Genomic DNA, 20,890 nt, shown 5'->3' on the forward strand with positions numbered 1-20,890 from the left:
TGTATTAATGGCATGACAGATTAATGCACATGCTAATTAATGAAATACAAATATTTTTTCTGACAGTTTCTTGAAGAAGGTAAACATGAAGCGCACATTTTTTAAACATTGTAAAAGTACACCTCTGTTGAATACAGTCAAACCTGCCTTTAAAGGGCGACCAAGGGAAACAAGGGACCAGCATAGGAATAGCTGCAAGTGGGGATAATTCATGTATTAAAACACAGGGTTACAAAAAGTACATTGATCTATTTTCTATTAAGCTTTTTGTAGGTGTCTCTTTATTCAGCTTTCAAGAGGTGCCTGAAAACACATCTTTTCTAATTTGTTGTAATATTCTTCTCTGTTTGTATTTAATGTAAGCTTTGTAAGATAATGTTCTCTCTCTCTTTGCTTGTTTGTAAGTACATTGTATTTCTTTTTTATGCGCTTTGCACCTAATTAAAATGCGCTTTAGAAATGTCATATAATTATTATTTTTACCTCAAGGAGCTGCTCATGTGAGAGATTATTGCGAGGGTCCAGCTCGAAGATGAGGACGTGGTTGACGCCAACTTTCCTCCAGCCGTAGGTGTTGAGACCAAGACAGAAGATCATGAGGATGATAAGGAACATCCCCCGATACATCCTCACTGCCGGCATGTTGTCTACTTTACTCTCGATGAGGAGGCCTGACAGACAACAAAATCATATTTGAATCATATTATAATATATGATAATTCTTCAGTCATTATTGTTCACGAGATCACACCTGAAATTACTGCAATTACTAATAATAATAGGCATTCATATAGCATCGTCTATCTAGACACAATTCTATTTCATGGCGCAAAAATTATTACCCCGGCTTTAGCCTAGCTGCCATTACGGCGCTCTAGTATTTCAAGGAATTAATTCATGCCAGGTACCCATTTACCTCACCTGGGTCGAGTGTAACAAATGTAGATTAATGTATTGCCAAAGGACATTAGTGCCGCGACCACCTTGCTCATTATTAAGATTATAATCACCAACATTTTAGTTTTATGATTTACGTTGTCACTATTCTATTTTTTTAACATGAATGCAGATGATAGACATGCTAGCTACTTTACTCTCAATAACAAGGCCTGAAAGGCAACAACAATTATTTGAATCCTCACTGAGAATTCATCTGTCATAATTTTGTACTTGCCAGCTACAGCAGCAACAAAGCAAAGGACAGTAAAGATACCAAGGAAGAGACCCACTCGGAAAGTCGTCCAATTGATGCTCTGCAAGAAAAAACAAAATAATTGAAACTACGTGTACATGAATAGCGTCAAATATTGCTTCTCCGAAGAGAAATTGCAGTAAATACTAGCGGTAAACACAAAAATGACTTGTTGCGTAGACTAGTCAAGGAACGGTTATACGTGCTTGCATAATAAGGCATGCACAGAATCCAAGTTGGACTTGGATTCCATGCATGAGGTTTTATATTGTCCTGGAGTTTCTTCATACTCCTTTAAACATAGCCAATTAACTCTTGAATGCCAGGTTTTAACAAATTCAGGTTGATTTTAAACCTTCTACCCATACCAAAAACAAACAAAAAATCAGGTGATTGGTACATTTCACAAGCGAGAAACACCTAAATGTATACTTTTTGTCTTTTCTTTACATAATAAACTCTTTACCTTTGCTCCAAGTGGCGGCACTCTTAGTTTGCTCATAGCCCTTTGTCTGTTGCCTGCTTCAAGTTCATTGATGTACAATGTCTGGCAAAAATGAAGGAAAACATTTTATGTGACTAGGACAAATCCATGCACAAATTGTTAGTCTTGTTTTTTTCTACAGATCTCAATAGAACATTAGTAAACTATTATACATATCAATGTTTCCAAAGAAGTTTTTAAAGTCAAAACCAGCATCAATCCTTGAACAGACCAGAATGGTGTTTCACAAAGACTAAGGTTGACTTTTAATAAATTAGACTTAAATATGGCAGGCCATTCATACCACTGTTTGCTCTCACAATTTACTGGCATTGGTCTACCAAGGGGCGTACAAATCATGAGCACAGGCCTTTTAAATTTTTTGATAATTCATTCTTGAAGGAAAAAATATTATCTAAAGATCATAATGGTGAGAGCAAACAGTGGCATGAATGGCCTGCCATAGTCAAGTAAAACTTGATCTTAGTCTTTGTGAACCGCTCCCAAGGTCATGGGAGTGTTAGGTAATTTTAAATCTTGAATGCTTTAAATCAGGACTTCTCAACTGGCGGTGCGCGCGCGCGCCACTTGAGTCGCTTGCGGTCAGTCAGGGTGGCGCACGGCTGTTCCAAAAAATAAATTAAAATTAAATTGAAAAATTGAAAAAAGAAAAATTAAAAAATTATATTTTAAAATTTAAAAACTCAGCAAAATCAAAAAGTCGCAGTCGAAGTTGAGCTCAAAATGCAAGCAAGTCATTTTGTTTATTTGATTTTGACATTTTCCGTGTTTATTTCACCAAAATAACTACATATAAATTAACTTCCAGTGTAGATTTTAGCTAGGAATTGTACTAATTATTTCACATCAATATGAAATTATGATTGATGTTTTAAGGAACAAAAAGGTGTTAAAAATGCGCCACATCTGGGCCTTAAAAAACCTCAAATCCACTAGCTTTCGGGGGCAAACGCAGTATCAACTTTGCACTTGTATGATTAAATGATTCTAAAAAGGGTTTCTTCGATCAACGAGGGTTTCTTCGATTAAAAAAGGTTTTGTTTATAACTTTATACCTCTGTTTCATAGATGATGTTGTTGATTTGTTTGGCGGTGTGGAACGGCGATTGCTGCACCCGGTTGAGGTGGAAGTCCTCCCCGCTCCTGGTCTGCAGCATCTTGTCATGTTTCTTGAGGATCTTGCGGAAACCTGTGAAGTTGAGCGACTGGAATGAGGAAAAGAAAAAGAGGTAAAGATCGATGGTGGGTTGTAATAAAGTGGAGCCTCTTTACAGTGAAACCTGCTGTAGCAACCATCTGTATAGAAAGATCACCTGTCTGTATTAAAGATTTTTTTGTTTCCCTTTAAAAAAATTGTTTCCTGTTGAAACATGTCTTAAAAGGACCTGTACACAAACACCACATGCTCAAACTCGACACCACTTTTCATGTCTCCCTTGAGTGGTTTTTATAATGGTTTCAGGGGAGGCAAGAGGAGTGCTCTTTTTCAGGTGGTCATTACGAACAGGTTCCTTTAATAAGGACAGACACGATTTTCAAGGAAAACAAAAATGTTTTATACAGGTGGTTGCTGTTAAAAGCAGGTTTGACTGTTAAGCTGTCAAGCCCGCTGTTCCAACAAAACAAAAAAGCATTTATACAGTGTACATTTATTGTAAAACCAGAAACTGCTGTGTCCATGAATTGTTTGAAAATTTCACAATTGATTCAAATTCAAATTCACAAAGTTCCATGCTGCTAAATACAGATCACATATCCAATCTCAAATCATGGGTGTTGATCAACAGCAAATAGTTTAAAAGGAGATGATAGTCAGTTTCCATGTGCAGTAGGTCATACATGTTATTCACCGACATAATGAGCACACACTACGAAGTATGACAAAATTGTGTGTTTGTTTGTTTGTTTGTGTGGTTGCCAACTTCTAATAAAGGTCAGTCATACAAAAAAAGGCTACTTGAAAACAAATCTGCTGTGTTATCATCACGTTTAATACATACATGTATATTTCAAGCCTTCAAAACCATGGGGAGCATGGGCAGCGTTTCAAAAATCTATCATGAGTACAAGTTCACCGACATCAGATTGATATGTGTGTTACCTTTTTAAAGGGATGTTTATAGTGAACTTGTACTTACATGTACAACGATTTTGTGAAACGATGCCCTGGCGGATGGTGCGACCTGAGTATAACATCAAATGGGTTTTTTTTTATAATTCTAACCTGGTAGTTTTGCAGGAGGATGAGGCTAAGATAGAACTCTGTGAAAGCCAGCTTCAGATCTGCTATCTTACGCTTATGGGATTTAATGACCCTGGTTTCACTATCCAGGGGTTCGGGGATGAAGAACGAGCTCCGTCGCCGGAGGGAGTTCTTTCTGAGGTCCTTTGCACTGGGCTTGCTGTCCACCTGGCGTAGCTCGTCGCATAGCTGGGCAAAGTTGCGGGACGCCTCGGCTGCTTTCTCTGTAAATTAAAATGAAAATACACCTGCTTTAGTGACCACCTGTATAGAAAGACCACATTTCCCTCGAAAATGGTTTCTCATTGAAACATGAACTAAAGGAACCTGTACATAAAGACCACCTGCCTATAAAGACCACTTTTCTTGTCTCCCTTGGGTGGTCTATATGGACAGGTTTCACTGTATAGACTATAGAGAGTGCTGGCTGTGGTGGAAATGATCAAGGAATACCTGTGTTTCTCAAAGTGATGTTACAGTTGCTCCAGGCTTTATATCTTGTCAAATGTACAGGGTTAGAATTGTAATCAGGTTTAGGTTAGCTTTAGGGCTAGGGTATAGTGTTGGGACCAGGGTTGAAGGCTAGAATTTGGTTTGTGTAGAAAATTGATAGAGCAATTATCATACAAAGATTCAGAAAAAGTGTCATACATGTACAACTATTTCTCAAATAGTGACAGCATGTATTGATGTTGTTTGTTTCAGTTTGTGCACTTGTGGCCATATTGCTAGCCAAATTGCTGGTGAAAGATATTTTAATTTGCATATTTTTCACTCAATAGTAGTTCCTCCATGATTTTCAAATAAACAAGACAGAATCGTAACATTTAAATTATATGCAGCAAGTGTAAATGGTTCCTGTACATGTATATGTAGTTAGTCACAGTGAAAAATATACACGGGGGCTCTGGGCGAAGTAGCCCCCAATATGCTAAAAAGAGCCCCCAAAAGTCATAAGAGAGCCTCAAAAATTTGCATAGAGTTCAATGCAAAACAAATTAAAGAGTGTTATTTTCATGCAAGCAAGCTTGAAAAGTAGCCCCCCAATTTTGTTTCCCTGGCTAGTCAAAGTTAAGTATACAGGTATACATGTACATGTCAACTTATGTATAATCCAAACACAATGGAACCAGCTCTTTCCTGAAGTAGAAATAGATGAACAACAAATGTTTGGAACAATGGTAACAAAAGGATATGAGGTTACTTCACTTAAGAATTAACTGGTCAATACAGTAGCTCCATGGAACAGAAGCACTGGAGGCAGTAAATACATTTCCAGCTGCATTTATACTGACAGGAAATGTGTGACTTTGTTCCGTTGTTTTGTTTACAATGATTATAAGTTTTGGTTCAAGAATTGTTGATACTTTCCAAAACCATAATATAGGAAAAGGCCATTAAAACCCTGTTGAGCGTATAGGAAATTTATACAAAACAAGTACCCTATAAGAATAGACATACATAATAAAGAATTATCATTGTCAATTTAGTTTTTTAAACAATGCTCCAAAATGCATTTTGTTATACGTTTCAGTCCCTTTCTTTATACATTCGGACTTGAAAAAAGGTAATTACCTGTCATATACATGTACATACATGTATAGCTACATTGTGTAGGCAAAAATTGTATAGCTAATAATAATACATTGAATTTTTGGTAGTTTGAACACAGACAAGCTGCATGTATGTTGTTTTTTTTATGAGAGAAGGCCTAGGAAAGACAATGCCAGTTTCAAGATTGAACTCTTTTGACCTATATACTGCCATTTACCTTCGGAAGTAATCACTTCTATAAGATTACAACTTCCCTACAAATAGTGACCCAATAGCCTTCGAAGAGTTCAACCTTTGGAGTGATACAATGTGAGTTATCTGATTTAATCAGCACCATAAACTAAGTCCATCAAGAACCATTCTTCGCATTAAAGGAGTATTAAACAGATCTAGAAAGTTGGAATTAAACTGTACATTGTAGGAAAGCTGCATAGTTATCTGATTTAAAATGTAATTACGCATACTCTTAAACACTATTGGATTTAAATGTGTAGAACCATTTTTGAAACCTGGAAACAAAACAAAAAATATTCTCCTTCTTCAGCTGTACAAAATAACCCTCTCTTTCCTGTACATGTACTTCATTTTTTTCGACTGTCCCTTTCTCTTCCCTTTCATTAGCATAATTTCCCTTTTTTTTCTCTCTCTTTTTCTTTGTACTTGTTACTCTCTCCTGTCTTTACTTTTTCTTGTTTTAAACATCTCTTTATCTATACCTCAGTCGGACCGAAAAGACCTAACCAAAGATTACATTAACCCGAATGGCCTAAAATTGGTTGGTTTCGATACGGTTGGTTGGTGTGACTGAAATTAAAGCAAAGCTATGAAGAGCTTTTAATACATAACTGTGCATACCTGATGCAGTCTCTCTACATGTGATGGACATGTAAATTTCACCCCGAAAGGAAATACAAACATGTAGCCGGTGAAGACAAAAAGAGGAAACTCTCAATTTAACATTTTTGTACCCTGAAAGTTATTTACTTGCACTTCCTACCTTCCTCTCTGTAAAGAGGCTTCTTTCAGACGAATAAAACTCATTGTATAGTTGTATGAAATAATTATTTCTTCTACATTTTATATAATGAACGTCATATGGCGAAAAGCAGGGTTGGGTATCGTTTCAAATGAAAATTTGCACAATTGGCCACTTGCAACCTAATCTGACTCTACACATATTTATGTACGTACAGCTGACCTCTTCAAAACTTTTTCTTTAAATGGCGTTTCTTATACATTCCTTTTTTTGTGTGTGTACAGCCTTTTCCCCTTTACGATGATTCTTTATCAAATGTTTCTTGATACGAGTTTTAATACTGAATCCCCAAGGTGTGAACAGGCTATCAAACAGGTGTGAACAGGATACCCACACTGTAAGGATCTTGAAGTGATATTAACTGTCTATTGATCGTTTGCAATTACTTATTTATTTCCTTCCATTCTGTTTGAGATGTTAACTGACAGAAGCACTTGATCAAACAGGGGACAAAGGTTATTGGCCTCTCATGACTTACATGCACACTACAGTCAATAACTAAATAATTCCTTTCCCTTGAAAATTTGATTTTGTTTTGTTTTTCGCAACTCAAGGATGAAAAGTGGACTGGTTGAATTAGGGCCTTTGTTGAATAATTTTAGATGTACAATGTAAGCTTCAGTATGTCACATTATCAAGAAACATAAATTTGGACGAATCTATTTTTACACACTCGTTCGTTCGTTCGTACCTCCTTAGATCAAGATTAGTATCTTGATCTTCGGAGTAGTTGCTACTGTACAACCGGCCGTGTCAGACACGTTGCCCCGGGGTGCGAGATAGGACTCTTTTGGGGTACCCCCACTTCACACAATTACATGTATACTATAACAATTAACATTACATTTAATTTTTAAAAATGAAGCGATTAGTATTACTCTCACGTTATGGGGATTATGAATCAATTGGAAAGCTCACTTTCAACCCCATCCCCCCCCCCCCCCCGACACAGTGTTGGGTGTAGGCTTTGAATAATGTAGTTGATAACTGTATACGCTAACCTTTAATATTAAAGCCCTATTATTAATTTTAACTGAGCAATATCACTGTTAATTATGTTTTTAATATACAAATTTATAAAGCTGATTTTCAGTTTTGTGTGATATTAAAAAGTGGCCTCATCCTGTTGTCATGTGGGCGTTATCTAGAACAATAGTGAGATTGAAATATCAATATCCCACACAACGTACCACATTTTAATTCCCACCACACCAAATTGAAGGTGGAGGTCATGTGATTTTGGGTCTCTTATCATCTCAATCAGAATCTCACAATGTTGGAGTGTTTGACTTTTGCCTACATGTTTTGCTTCAGTGTACATGTACATGTAGACATGTAGTTGTTTGCAGGCATTAATATACTTTTGGCATTTCCTAATTCAATAAATTAATTAATCTTCCAGCTCCCTCCCCTTTGAACTTTGAAAAATGCATTCCTTCCAAATTCTCCAAGATTGATCAAATTACAGACATCCTCAGAGTGCTAATAACATGTGCTTAGAGACACAGCGCCTAAAGTAATTTAACCAGTTATTTTGTTACCACAATTAAGTTAGTTACCATGGTTACAAACAAGCTTCATGAATTTCCCTACGTGTATTATGAGATGCGTTCTCGGTTCCTTTTGTGGTTATATTTACATTACTGTTTAAAAAGTTAATACAAATTTGGTGCAAGCTAAAATGCAAGTGAATTACATGTATACATGTACATGTATGTATTAAAGGGGAAGTCCATCCTGATACCAAAGAAAATTTGGTAATTAAGGTGATGAGAAGGGCATAACTATAAATTCTGTACCCTCATCCATCTCCAATCAAAATGTTAGTTTAATTTATTGGTCTATCCTTTTCAACAATACTTCAAAGTACTCTTATATTTCCTAGATGTCAACAAATCATATTTTTAAATCTTGACCCAAACAGAAAAACAAAAGTTACACACTTTATTTGTCCATTTGTACAGTACATACAGTACATGAATACATGTATTAAAGCTAAAATGTACCGTATTTGCCGGCGATAAGGCCGCATCGCCGTATAGGCCGCACCCCCGATTTTGACATTTAAAAAAAAAGAAAGAAGAAGAAAAAGAAAAAAATCTTTTGCCGAAGTCGTGATTCGATCTCTTGCGTACAAATGTTGATGTGACTAAAATCACCACCTTAAACCGCGCGGCCATCCCGCGCTGATACCATACACTGCTGTTTTCTGTGATGTAGTCATTGAAATGGATTGAAAATGGCGACTTCGCGTGCTGGATGCTTCGCTAAACGGGCCCTTCTTTTACTTTTGCAATGCATTGGCACGAACTTAGATCAAAATCTATCGGCAGATGTTGTTTTTGGAAGTTTATTTTCGTCTTCATGTCAACAATGCAACGTGCTGGTTTTGACTTTTTTTTTTTCTGTTTCACCGTAAAGGCCGCACCCCGAATTTTTGATATTTTCTCTTCCAAAAATACTGCGGCCTTTACGCCGGCAAATACGGTACATGTACGTGTATACATGTACGTTTGTATTATAACAAATTAACAATGATGTGATACTATTTAAATCCCATGCCATGCCATGTTACTTCATGTTTGTACATGTCACTGCTCGTAAAACACTGCTTCCAATAATATTTTGGACTGATATTTAAACAGGTACATGTATATGGGACCAGCCCCACACAAGACTTAATTGTTCTTTCTTGCTGGTTCCTCATTCGTATATATATTTGTATTTTATGTTTGTCTTTTGTTATGTTATTTGTATGTTCTTTACTTATCTGTAAATATCAATGTTATAATCATCAGGGCGCGACAAACCCGCTTGCCCGACGTCCCGGGGCAACCAAATTGAGCCGTCGGGCAAGTAAATCAAATTATCACTTGCCCGATTCGGGCAAGTGATACTTTTACAGTAATTTCCTAGTGTCCAAGAACTCTACCATTCACCCGTCAACTTCTTACCCGTCGTCAAAATCCAGAAGCAAAAAAGCGTTCGTTCCGATTTCGAAAAAACTTCACAGACAGCTAGCCAGCTCAGCTAGCTCAGCGCGCATGCAACAGTGACACTTCAAGCCATGAATGCCGCTCCGCCTCCACGCACGGCCGGCCGTGAGCTAGCTAGAGACAGCTAGCGCGATCGTACCAGCTGCGAGCTTATTCGCGCTCTCTCTCTCTAGCTCTGCAGGCCGCACCGACAGGCCTTTGCTATTCTCTGATTGCCGATTGGTTGAATCACGCCAAATATGACGTCATTATTCTAGGGAAATGAACACGTGCGAATCGGAATGGAATAAACAACAGGGATTTTCTAGTAAGTACAAAAAGTCAAATGTTTGATATTTATTCATAATGACTGTTAATGATTGTGAACATATTATTTAAAACTCGCTGCTCATATAAATCAGATGAATGTTTTTGTCTCGTTTTCAATTTATTACTGCGGTCTCAAGATCCGACCGAGCGAGTCATTTTGATAATAGTATCGAGACCCCCAGAATATAAGCCGTTGTTGTTTTGTTTTCATGGTTTTAGCGACGTTGTTTAGTCTAGTTTTCGCATACTTATCCGAGATTTATCGTAAAATATCTTCAATATTATTATTTAGTAAGAATTTACAAATTTTGGCATGATATTTATAGCAGTGAATGATGAAATAAAAATGTCCGTACTTTATTTAAAATAGTTGATTACCCATTATTTACATGACGTTTCTTGATGGAAGAGTTGACCCAAATTATTAACAGCTGAAAATTAGCCTACGTTTCCAAATGACAGCGGCTTGCACAGACACACACGTGCGTTGATCAGCTGTTTTTTCTCGATTGTGCTAGTAAGCAAAAAGTTTTGGGCAAGTGGAAATATTGTTTGGGCAAGTAAATTGAAAACTCACTTGCCCGACAGGGCAAGTGGTGAAAAAAATTCTTGTAGCACCCTGATCATGTATGTTTTTTATATGACGAATGAAATAAAATGAAATGAAATGAAAATTTTAAAGAGTTTAACATGTACAAGTGGGTATATACAGAGGACAATGGGAAATATCATAACACATGCTCATTATAGGGCAATGACAGTATAAGATTTATGATAGGACCGTGCATGTAGATGTTTATGTAGGAGAAGAATAAAATCTGAAGGAAGTCAATGGCATGAGCATATTTTCAAAGTGTAAAGATTGTTTTTTGGAGTTGAAGCCATTTTCATCCTCACCTGAGAAGAAAGTATTGATTTTGGAGAGCTCCTTGTCACAGAACTGGAAGAATTTCTCTGCAAATTGGACATAGTGCCGATCCACCTGAGCCTCCCCAGAAACTAAGGAAAAAATATAAAAACAACATTAAAAATTATATTATGAGTTGATATTTCTTTTGGACTCCTCTACAAACCAGCATCTCCATACATTACATGTCATTGATAAAGTGGTGTCACTTTCAACTACAGCAAAGTCTTCTATGAGCAATATGAATAGTAGAATTACTTTTTTTAAAGAGTAATGAAAATATAGTTATTCATTTATTTTATTATTTTCATTGTACTAATAACTTATGTTTGTATGAAAGATGACTCAAACATTTAGCAAATACATTCAGGAAATACAATGAGGATTATGATGAAGATGATGATGATGGTGATGGCGAAGATAAGATGATGATGATGATGATGATGATGATGATGATGATGATGATGATGATGATGATGATGATGGTGATGATGATGATGTTGATGATGATGATGATGATGACGACAACGATGAAGATGATGATGATGATGGTAGTGGTGGTGGTAATGATGATGATGGTAATGATGATGGTAGTGATGGTGATGATGAAGATAAGATGATGATGATGATTATGATGCTGATGATGAGATGATTATGATGCTGATGATGAGATGATGATAATGAAGATGATAATTATGGGAATGGTGGTGACAATGATGATGTTGGTAGTGATGGTGATGATGAAGATAAGATGATGATGATGATGATGATGATGATGATGATGATGATGATGATGATGATGATGGTGATGATGATGATGATGTTGATGATGGTAGTGATGGTGATGATGATGATAAGATGATGATGATGATGATGATGATGGTAATGATGATGATGATGATGATGGTAATGATGATGATGATGATTATGATGATGATGATGATGATGATGATGGTAATGATGATGATGATGATGATGATGATGATGGTAATGATGATGATGATGATGATGGTAATGATGATGATGATGATGGTGATGATGATGATGGTAATGATGATGACGATGATTATTGACAATAATAAAGATGACAAATGGGAATATATATTTGAATGGTCATATTGAGAGCAATTCAATGATACAATTCAAAAGGCTTCTATTGGTTAAATACAGGTAGATATCTGGAATTCAGTCATATATCTTTATCATCCTGACTCATTGGGTTATTAATTTTAAAAAATGTAAAAGACAGCCAATTTTATTGTAACATCAATAAAGTACTCAAATTGTTGAAAATCAAATTTTGGTAAACAAAATGAATTTATAAACTAAATATAATAGAAAAGACAAAGAAACTAGGTCTTTAATTGTGTGCTTTGTATGAAGCCTTGTTGTTATTATTATTATTATTATTATTATGATGATGATCATAATGATGATGGAAGTGGTGGTGATAATGATGATGGTGATGGTTGTGGTAATGATGATGATGATGGTAATGATGATGATGATGATTATGACGATGATGATGATCATAATGATGATGGAAGTGGTGGTGGTAATGATGATGATGATGGTAATGATGATGATGATGATGATGATGATGATTATGACAATGATGATGATCATAATGATGATGGAAGTGGTGGTGATAATGATGATGGTGATGGTGGTGGTAATGATGATGATGATGGTAATGATGATAATTATGACGATGATGATCATAATGATGATGATGGAAGTGGTGGTGATAATGATGATGGTGATGGTGGTGGTAATGATGATGGTGGTGGTAATGATGATGATGATGGTAATGATGATGATGATGGTGATGATGATGATGGTAATGATGATGATGATGGTGGTGATGATGATGGTAATGATGATGATGATGATGGTGATGATGATGGTAATGATGATGATGATGATGGTGATGATGATGATGATGATGATGATGATGGTGATGATGATGGAGATGATGATGATGATGGTGATGATGATGATGGTAATGATGATGACGATGATTATTGACGATAATAAAGATGACAAATGGGAATATATATTTGAATGGTCATATCGAGAGCAATTTGATGTTACAATTCAAATGGCTTCCATCAGTTAAACAGATATCTGGCATTCAGTCATATATCTTTATCATCCTGACTCATTGGGTTATTAATTTTAAAAAATGTAAAAGACAGCCAATTTTATTGTAACATCAATAAAGTACTCAAATTGTTGAAAATCAAATTTTGGTAAACAAAATGAATTTATAAACTAAATATAATAGAAAAGACAAAGAAACTAGATCTTTAATTGTGTGCTTTGTAAGAAGCCTTGTTGAAGTCTTGTTAAATATTAAAATCTTTACTCATTGGCAACCCAGAATACATATTACACTGTACACCTGTATGACAACTTTCCCCCTCCCCTCTCTCTTATCCCACCATTACATTTTATTTTTCTCCCCCTCACCTCTCCCTAGAGACAAATTACGAATCACCTTTGTCATTTCCTGGGGAGGAACTGCCAAATTTCCTGATATTGTTCAGGGATACCTTACGCATGCACATGTACATTTTTGGAGTGAATTTCATGTTCATAACCGATGAGCTTCATGCCAAGTTATCTTTGAGCTTATCATTCAGCAGGTTACCTTGGACTCGCTTTATGAGTTTTCATATTTTCTAAATTCTCTTCGAGCCAAACGTACTGCATTGGAAATACATGCAGACTAAAAATTTTCCATCACTTTTTGCTTTCTGCTCTTGTACATTTATAAATTGTAATTCTTAGCATTCTAGATCAAGAGATAATGAAATGAAAATAACTAAAAGAAGACTCTGTACTAGTGTGGGTTAACCCATTGTCATTGCAAAAGCAAAAAATCACTCCCCAACGGTATGATAAAGTCATTGAGGATGGCTTATTGGTACATGTATTTAAATTGTTGAGGTATGACATAAAACAATGATGTGCTATAAATAAGGGGAAGTATTTGGGAATAATTATCATTATCGCTATTTTTATCATTATTCTTATGGTCTGTCCAGGCTAGAAACTTACCATCTGCTTCTGGGGCTGCTCTCTGAGCATCGTACAGCATGTTCTTGAGTTCCTGTTTGGAAAGACAAAGAAAGAAAGAAATCAATAAATTATAGAATGATGATGATGATGATGAAGATGATGATGATGAACAGCATTTGTATAGCGCCATTTATCTGCAAAAGCATTCAAAGGCGCCTGGCTCCCTCAATATGTCACATATTATTCGCAATGTTGCCGGAAAAGATAGGTTTTGAGTTCAGATTTAAAGGTATCAATGTTGTTACAATTTCGAAGTTGGACAGGTAGAGAGTTCCAAAGATGCGGAGCAGATGAAGAGAAGGCTCTATCCCCGTATGTTTTTAGACGGGTACTGGGCACTTGAAGAACGAGTCCCGCACAGCGTAGTCCTGGTCGTAGCTGACGTACACTGATGAGAGCAGATACATAGCCAGGGGACAAGTTATGTAGAGCCTTAAATGCAAGCAGCAAGATAGAAGTGAATATGATGTGAAAATTGTTGTCAATATGAAACCAAACCAAACATACATCATATATGTATTTATTTTTTGTCGGTTTGTTTGTTTACTTACTTACCGGTATTTACTTCATTCATCAATTTATTTATTGATTTATTTATTTCATTATTTATTTGATTCATCATTCATTCATTTTTCCTTTTTTTTTTTTACAGTAAGAAAATACAAATCAATTCTGGCTTCAGAATTTAGAAAGAACCTACATAAATTGGACTTGTATAGTAAAAACTGGACACAAACAAAATCTCTTTCCAACATATTCTTCTAAAGCTCCCCGGTAATCCCTCAGAATCAATATTGGACTTGATCTGGAATGAGGCTGAGCTACAAATGTACATGTAGAGCAGCAGCGCAGGTAGGTGTGGTTCATGTGATCTGCATGCATCGTTCCACCTTGCGTTTCTACGACGCCTGACCAGTCAGTCACGCCCGACAAATATTGGAGTAACCACTTCTTTTTAGCTGTCACTGGTTAGATGTAAATTGAAGTCAGGAAGAGAGTCAAACTCTCTCCTGGAAGTATTGACATTATCAATAGTTGAGAGTAGAGTGGGGGGGGGTGTAGAGAGACAGAGAGACTGAACTAAGGAATGATGAATGCTGTTATTTTTTTTCTTCATTCATCATAAAAAGGTTCAACTGTAAATCTAACAGATCCAAAAATATGTATAAATAAAATACATAAATGAATCGTTAATGAACATAGAGAGAGAGCAAGAATGTATTTGTTTTATTAATACAAAATGAGCTCTGGAAACACATGTAACCTCCGCAAATCACATGTAAACATTACCAAAGCAATTTGCATTTTAATCATAAGACTAAAATATATGTGACAACAAGAACTAAGGATAGACAGTCCACTAGACAGGCAATGTCAGTCTTGATTGTGAGCCCGCAGAAAAAAGTTTGCCAGAACGTCTAGCCAGAAGGCCTACATATCGGTCTCATGCCCATGGGCTGTCGGTTACAAGGTATGAAACGCAATATAAATTTCTGTCACAAAAAGAAATCCTGCATGTGTACATGTACATTGTACATGTACAGGTTACGTCATTAGCTGTATTAATTTTGAGCACATTCATTTTCATTCATTTTTTTCTTTCAATAGGGGGGGGGGGGTTGACTCTTTTCAATTTTTAAAAACTCATATCTTGTTTTTACTAAAAGAAGGGCTACGCACAATGTATTTACATTATATATGTAGGCTACTGGCCCACATTATGTTGATACAGAATGGCAAATGAGGCAAGGCAGAAAGGGCAAGGGTAACAAACCGATGTAAACAAATGAAGATGCAGGCCTGCATGAGGCCAACAATACAGTTTGAACATGTGTCGAGAGTGCCTGACTGCCTATTATTTATAATGAATGAAAAAGGCAAGGGATGGGGTTAGTCTGCAGGCAAAGACCCTTGTCAGTTGTTGTTATAAACGCATACAACACAGAGTCTGAACTACAAGACTATGCAGACTGCACAGTAGACTGCATTCTCTGTAAAACATCTACATTAACAATGTATATCAGTGGTGATAGTGAGCACTAAATAAAATAGGGTGGTGTTTTTTTTCTCAACAACCCCCAATTGAGTAAAACAAATATTTAAAAAATGGGGGGGGGGGGGATGGCATCTAACATTTCCCCCCCCCCCCCCCCCCCCCCCCCTTTGAGTAAGAAAATTTGGAAAAATAGAGAACATAGGGAAAACTAGGGAAATAAGGGGAAATAAGGGGGAAATCTGGAGGAAAAAAAGGGTAAAATCTGGAAAATAGGGGTAAAATCGGGAAGGAAAAAAAAGAAATTGGGGGGAAAAAATAAAATCTGGAAAAAATGGTGAAACCAATTTAAATCGGGAAATTATCAGGCCTGGTATGTGAACATGTACATCTACATGTATCTACTCCTGACTTGGTTGACACAGCCCGGGCAACAAAGTTGGGCTTCGCTCAAGGCTTTATGGAATTATATTAAAGTGCCCCCAAAATGGAGTCTGTACAGGCAGACTAGGAGGGGGATGGGGGAGTCGGGTAGAGGATGGGAACACAGCTGATATTTTGTCAGCTGAAGAAAGTCATGTCATTCATGCTTACCACTGACCAGTAATGATTTAGCAAGATGAAATGCTTGTTAATTGCTTGACCTAACTGTGAGCTGTTAGGATCTGAAGAATGCGACATGAATTTATAGCCATGTTCACACGAGAGCGTAATAGTTTTAAACTTTAAGTTTGTCAAACCTCACAGTAATACAGTACACAACGATCCACTGAAAATGACAAGGGATCTCATAGGACCAAATCAGTACCAGTATTCATACCTGTAGCTAACTTGAAGCCAGGGAAAGCATTCAATTAAAACTATAAGCTGTGTGTAACTTCAAAGTTTATTAAATAACTTCAAAGTTTATTAAATAACTTCCAGTGAGAACCCCTGCTGCTCGCAGGCATCTGTTGTGGTTTTAAGCTTTGGGTTAAGGGTGACTCCACACTGTCCTACTAGAGTTGTAAGATAACTTTGGAGTTTAAAACCATGATCTAAACTTAAAGTTACTTGCATGTCATGTGAACCTCACTACTGTAAACAGTGTCAATAGAACCACCACAGCTGAATGATGAAATTAAATTGTTTTAATAATATGCTTGCATGGCTAAATGTGCAGGTTCACACAGCGCAGAAACAATGAGCAAGCAGCATTAAACTTATTATACAGCCTGTAAAACATGTTACGGTAGTTGTTTCTACACAGAACATACATGTAACAGTTGCTGTCAGTTCTACATTGTAATTGTACAAACTGGAAACAAAACTTGAAATCAGTTGTGTCTACACTGCATGAACATAATCAATTTGAAAACCCCCAACCCCTTTCATACTGTATTTATCATCTGCTAACCAAAATCAAAAAATAACAATTACAATTGCTAGGTACATGTACCGGTAGGTGTTACATGCTTCACATTTGTTAATCCTACATGATAGGAGTACTTTTTTCTCACAGATACCTTTTTTCACCTACTCTGCAATTCTCGCTACCCCAAATAGCGATTCTGCCGAGATCCGGGGAAAATCCTGAAAACGCGCATTGCATTATGGGATAGCTTTTCGACATTACAGCTTCCTGTGCAGGCGTTCGTGATCACAACCCTCTCTTTCACGGTAGAGTTTAACGGCCTTTTGTGCTAAAGTCACTAATTCTGCCCGAAGCTTTCCATTGCATATTATAATCTGTACAAATTACACTGATTGGCATCGATTTTAGCGTGCGTGAAAACTCTGCACAGCGAACACAGGCGCTAGCGCCAGCGGGATGGGACTCTATACCGGAAGTTGTAGTGACGACCCGAGAGAGTGAAAATTACCTCGTCTCGCGAATTTCGAGATTTTCGTACCTATTTAGGGTAGCGAGAATTCCATAACACAACAAAATTTGTTTTTGTTTAGCTGCAGCAAGTTTGGTTACATTGTAAACAGTTTACTGTTAGCCCACTTATAATAAACCGTGTCCTGTCTGGACAAGGCTTTAGGTAAAAAATTTTGGATTCCAATCAGGGGGCATTAACACATGGTCGCGAAGAAGAATTTTCTTGTCGCGAATGTCACACACTTGTAACTGAGCCAGCTAAACAACAGGGATGACTTATCTACAATGTATGTTGTACTGCGGTAAATTTCCATCTGGTTGGTTGGTCCAAAGCCAAAGTCCTAATTTGTCATATCACATCAGTCATTACCGCTTTAAGCCTATTGGTATGTACAGAGATAAGTTTTGTACATGCACAGCTGACAGCTATGAACTGAACATGGTATAACTTGGAAAGTAATTAGATTCAGACACAACAATATTTTTTGTTTAACCAGGAAGCTTCAATGCTGTTCTTCCTGAGGGCCCTGTACTTTAATATTATTACCCCCAATCAATTGCCAGGTACAGAATACAAAAAAAAAAAGTATGTTCATTGTACACATATATGCCTGGGTGGAAAGTGGCAAATATGGGTTAATGTCTCTGTTCAAATATCAGTCTGCCGGGTGAAACATTATATTTTTTTACATTGTAGCTCCAGTCTAAAAATACAGTATTTGCAGTAGTCTGCATATTTGTAATCTTTGACAGAACTTTATTTTCTTTTTTTGTCAAAACATGTATTTCAACAACAACAAAATATTGACAGATTTATATATACATTGTGTGTACAGTCTGCACAAATATTAGCCTGTTCGGTACAATATAATACACTGTATAATGTAGCTCCAGTCAAAACATTAAGTATTTGCACTTTTGCAGTCATCTTTAAATTTGTAATCTTTGACAGAACTTAATTTTCTGCACAGAAGTACAGCTGCAGATTGAGAAGAGGTCCATGTAAACAACTCATCTGAAGGAGCTGTGATATTGTATGCAAATTACAAGGCTCAAACACGTCTATGAGCTGACCTGAATAATTACTGGTACAGTAGCTCATCACTGGACCAACACAAAACATGCATACAATGTTGGAGTAACAATGAACCTTTTTTTAGCTGCAGGCTTTGGGTCACTCCATGAAGGTTCAGAAGAACATTGAGTTCTGGTGCAGGTGAAAAGTAAATTGCAATCTTTTTTTGTCACCAGGTTTATCATTTATCATTTATCTTTGTTGAAATAATAGTATAGTATCACTGCACAAACACAAAACAAGCATACAAATCATACAATGTTGGAGTAACAATGAAGTTTTTTTAGCTGCAGGTTTTGGGTCACTCCATCAGATTCAATAGAACATCAAGTCCTGATTTGAAAAGTAATTTTTTTTTCAGGGTTTATCATTTATCTTTGTTGAAGAACATCACATAGCATACAACTTTGGACCAATTTCAATGCCATAATAATTATGTCTGTGTAGTCCCAGGATTTTATTGTTATTTATGTTTTCAGTAAAAGAGCATTTCTGTTTCCTTTTTGTATTGCTCCAAAAGAAAATATGACGCAATTGATTTGCCATTTAAATTGATTGCTAGTTTGTTTTTTTTGCTACAATACTAATATTGTACACTGTAGCTCTGTTATTATTTCTGGTTTTTATTATCTTTAACATGTATTTGAAAAAAATTGTAAACCTTTAATTTCTGTTGAAATGGAAAGTTGCATTGAACATTCAGTGCCATTTGGGTTTGAAGTTGTAATTTGTGTCATTTCAAAGTTTATTCAACACTCTTTTGTTTTAATACAAACTCTTTTTGGTGTCATTATGATTACCAGATAGGAAGACTATTTTGAAGGACGATCCAACTCTTGTAGTAAGTTCATTTTTAGGAAAGCAAAACAATGAGACGAGCAGAATGGTGAGTTTGAATCAAATTTGACCAATAAAAAGAGAATTATGAATGTTTGAACTATGTAATCAAGTCTACAGTGTACATGTATGTAAATCTCAAATTGTCAATTTGGTCAGTGGATTGTGATGTACATGTAGTAATAGACAACCCTCCCATATCTTATGCATACAAATATCATTACTGTCTATTTTTTTTCTCTCTTATACATGTAAGTGCCTTCTCCCTAGCCTTGGGGCAATACTCAACTGCATTATGGACAGGATAATATTAAAAGTCCCCTTAAAAGAAAAAAGAAAACCCTCCCATGTCATTCATGTACATGTACATTACATATATTTTTCTAAAATGACATTTGTGTCATTTTGTGTATTGGAACAAGTTGGAAAGTTGTCCAGCACTACATGTACACTTCATCACAGTGATATTACGATGCGGCCAATTTGAATTTCTCACACATGTACATACTGTATACATGAAGTGATTAGAAAATTCATAACTTTCTAATATTGTCTAACTTTGTTCAAACTTTCCCCAGTCTGTTTCTCCCATTTTCTGCTTTCTTTTAGAGCAGTCTGCTATTTATTATTGATGGATTCTCCTTTAAATAAAGAATATTTGGCACAAATTTTACAGGCTCGAGTGTATCAACTTCACATCATATTTTTCAGATTTGAAATATGATCTATTAATGTGAATTGTACAGAAAAATCCTCTTTGTAAGAAAAAAAACTGCAAGAGTTTGATCATGTCTTGTGTGCATACCGGTAGTAGTGTTGTCCTACTTTTCAATTCTATTTCCTTCTTTGACTTTTCTTGTTTTGCATTTAATCTCCTGTTTTTGCTTCCAAGTTCCACTTTCCACCTTCTGTTGTGTTCCTGATATTAAATAATGAGCTTACATTCATATTAGAATAACCCTGATCTCTGGCAAGAGATCGCAGTGGTCAGTTAGCTGGCCACAACACAATTACAGTACAGTACATGTTAACATGTTGCCAATTTGATGCTGACTTTACGATAATAGCGATTAGTAATTTAGTTTAGTGTACTAGTCTACTACTACCGAGGTGTACACACGCAGTTCACTGAATTTAGCGAACGCCCTGCATGCACGCAGCTATATGGGTGCCAAATAACTACTGAGGCTAGGTCTACTCATACTCATAGACATAGTAGATCTAGATCTAAGTGAGATTAGGTCATAGTAGGTTATATCAATATCATATTTCATATTATCATTTTGCCCTTAAATT

General features: G+C 36.3%; 1 protein-coding gene across 1 annotated transcript in view; it reads right to left on the reverse strand.

The window, feature by feature from the left end:
* Window positions 1-20,890, reverse strand: part of LOC583216 (xenotropic and polytropic retrovirus receptor 1 homolog) — a 34,791-nt gene that overhangs the window by 13,370 nt on the left and 531 nt on the right. Inside the window, exons 2-8 of the mRNA XM_030997374.1 lie at window positions 13,805-13,856; window positions 10,732-10,833; window positions 3,922-4,163; window positions 2,753-2,902; window positions 1,659-1,739; window positions 1,175-1,253; window positions 484-671 (exon numbers count right to left, since the gene is read on the reverse strand). Coding sequence (XP_030853234.1) covers window positions 484-671; window positions 1,175-1,253; window positions 1,659-1,739; window positions 2,753-2,902; window positions 3,922-4,163; window positions 10,732-10,833; window positions 13,805-13,856 — 894 coding nt within the window. The remainder of the gene's footprint in view (window positions 1-483; window positions 672-1,174; window positions 1,254-1,658; window positions 1,740-2,752; window positions 2,903-3,921; window positions 4,164-10,731; window positions 10,834-13,804; window positions 13,857-20,890) is intronic.

The sequence above is a fragment of the Strongylocentrotus purpuratus genome, unplaced genomic scaffold (genome assembly GCF_000002235.5).
Source record: "Strongylocentrotus purpuratus isolate Spur 01 unplaced genomic scaffold, Spur_5.0 spur5_scaffold_4, whole genome shotgun sequence".
NCBI classification, from domain to species: Eukaryota; Metazoa; Echinodermata; class Echinoidea; order Camarodonta; family Strongylocentrotidae; genus Strongylocentrotus; species Strongylocentrotus purpuratus.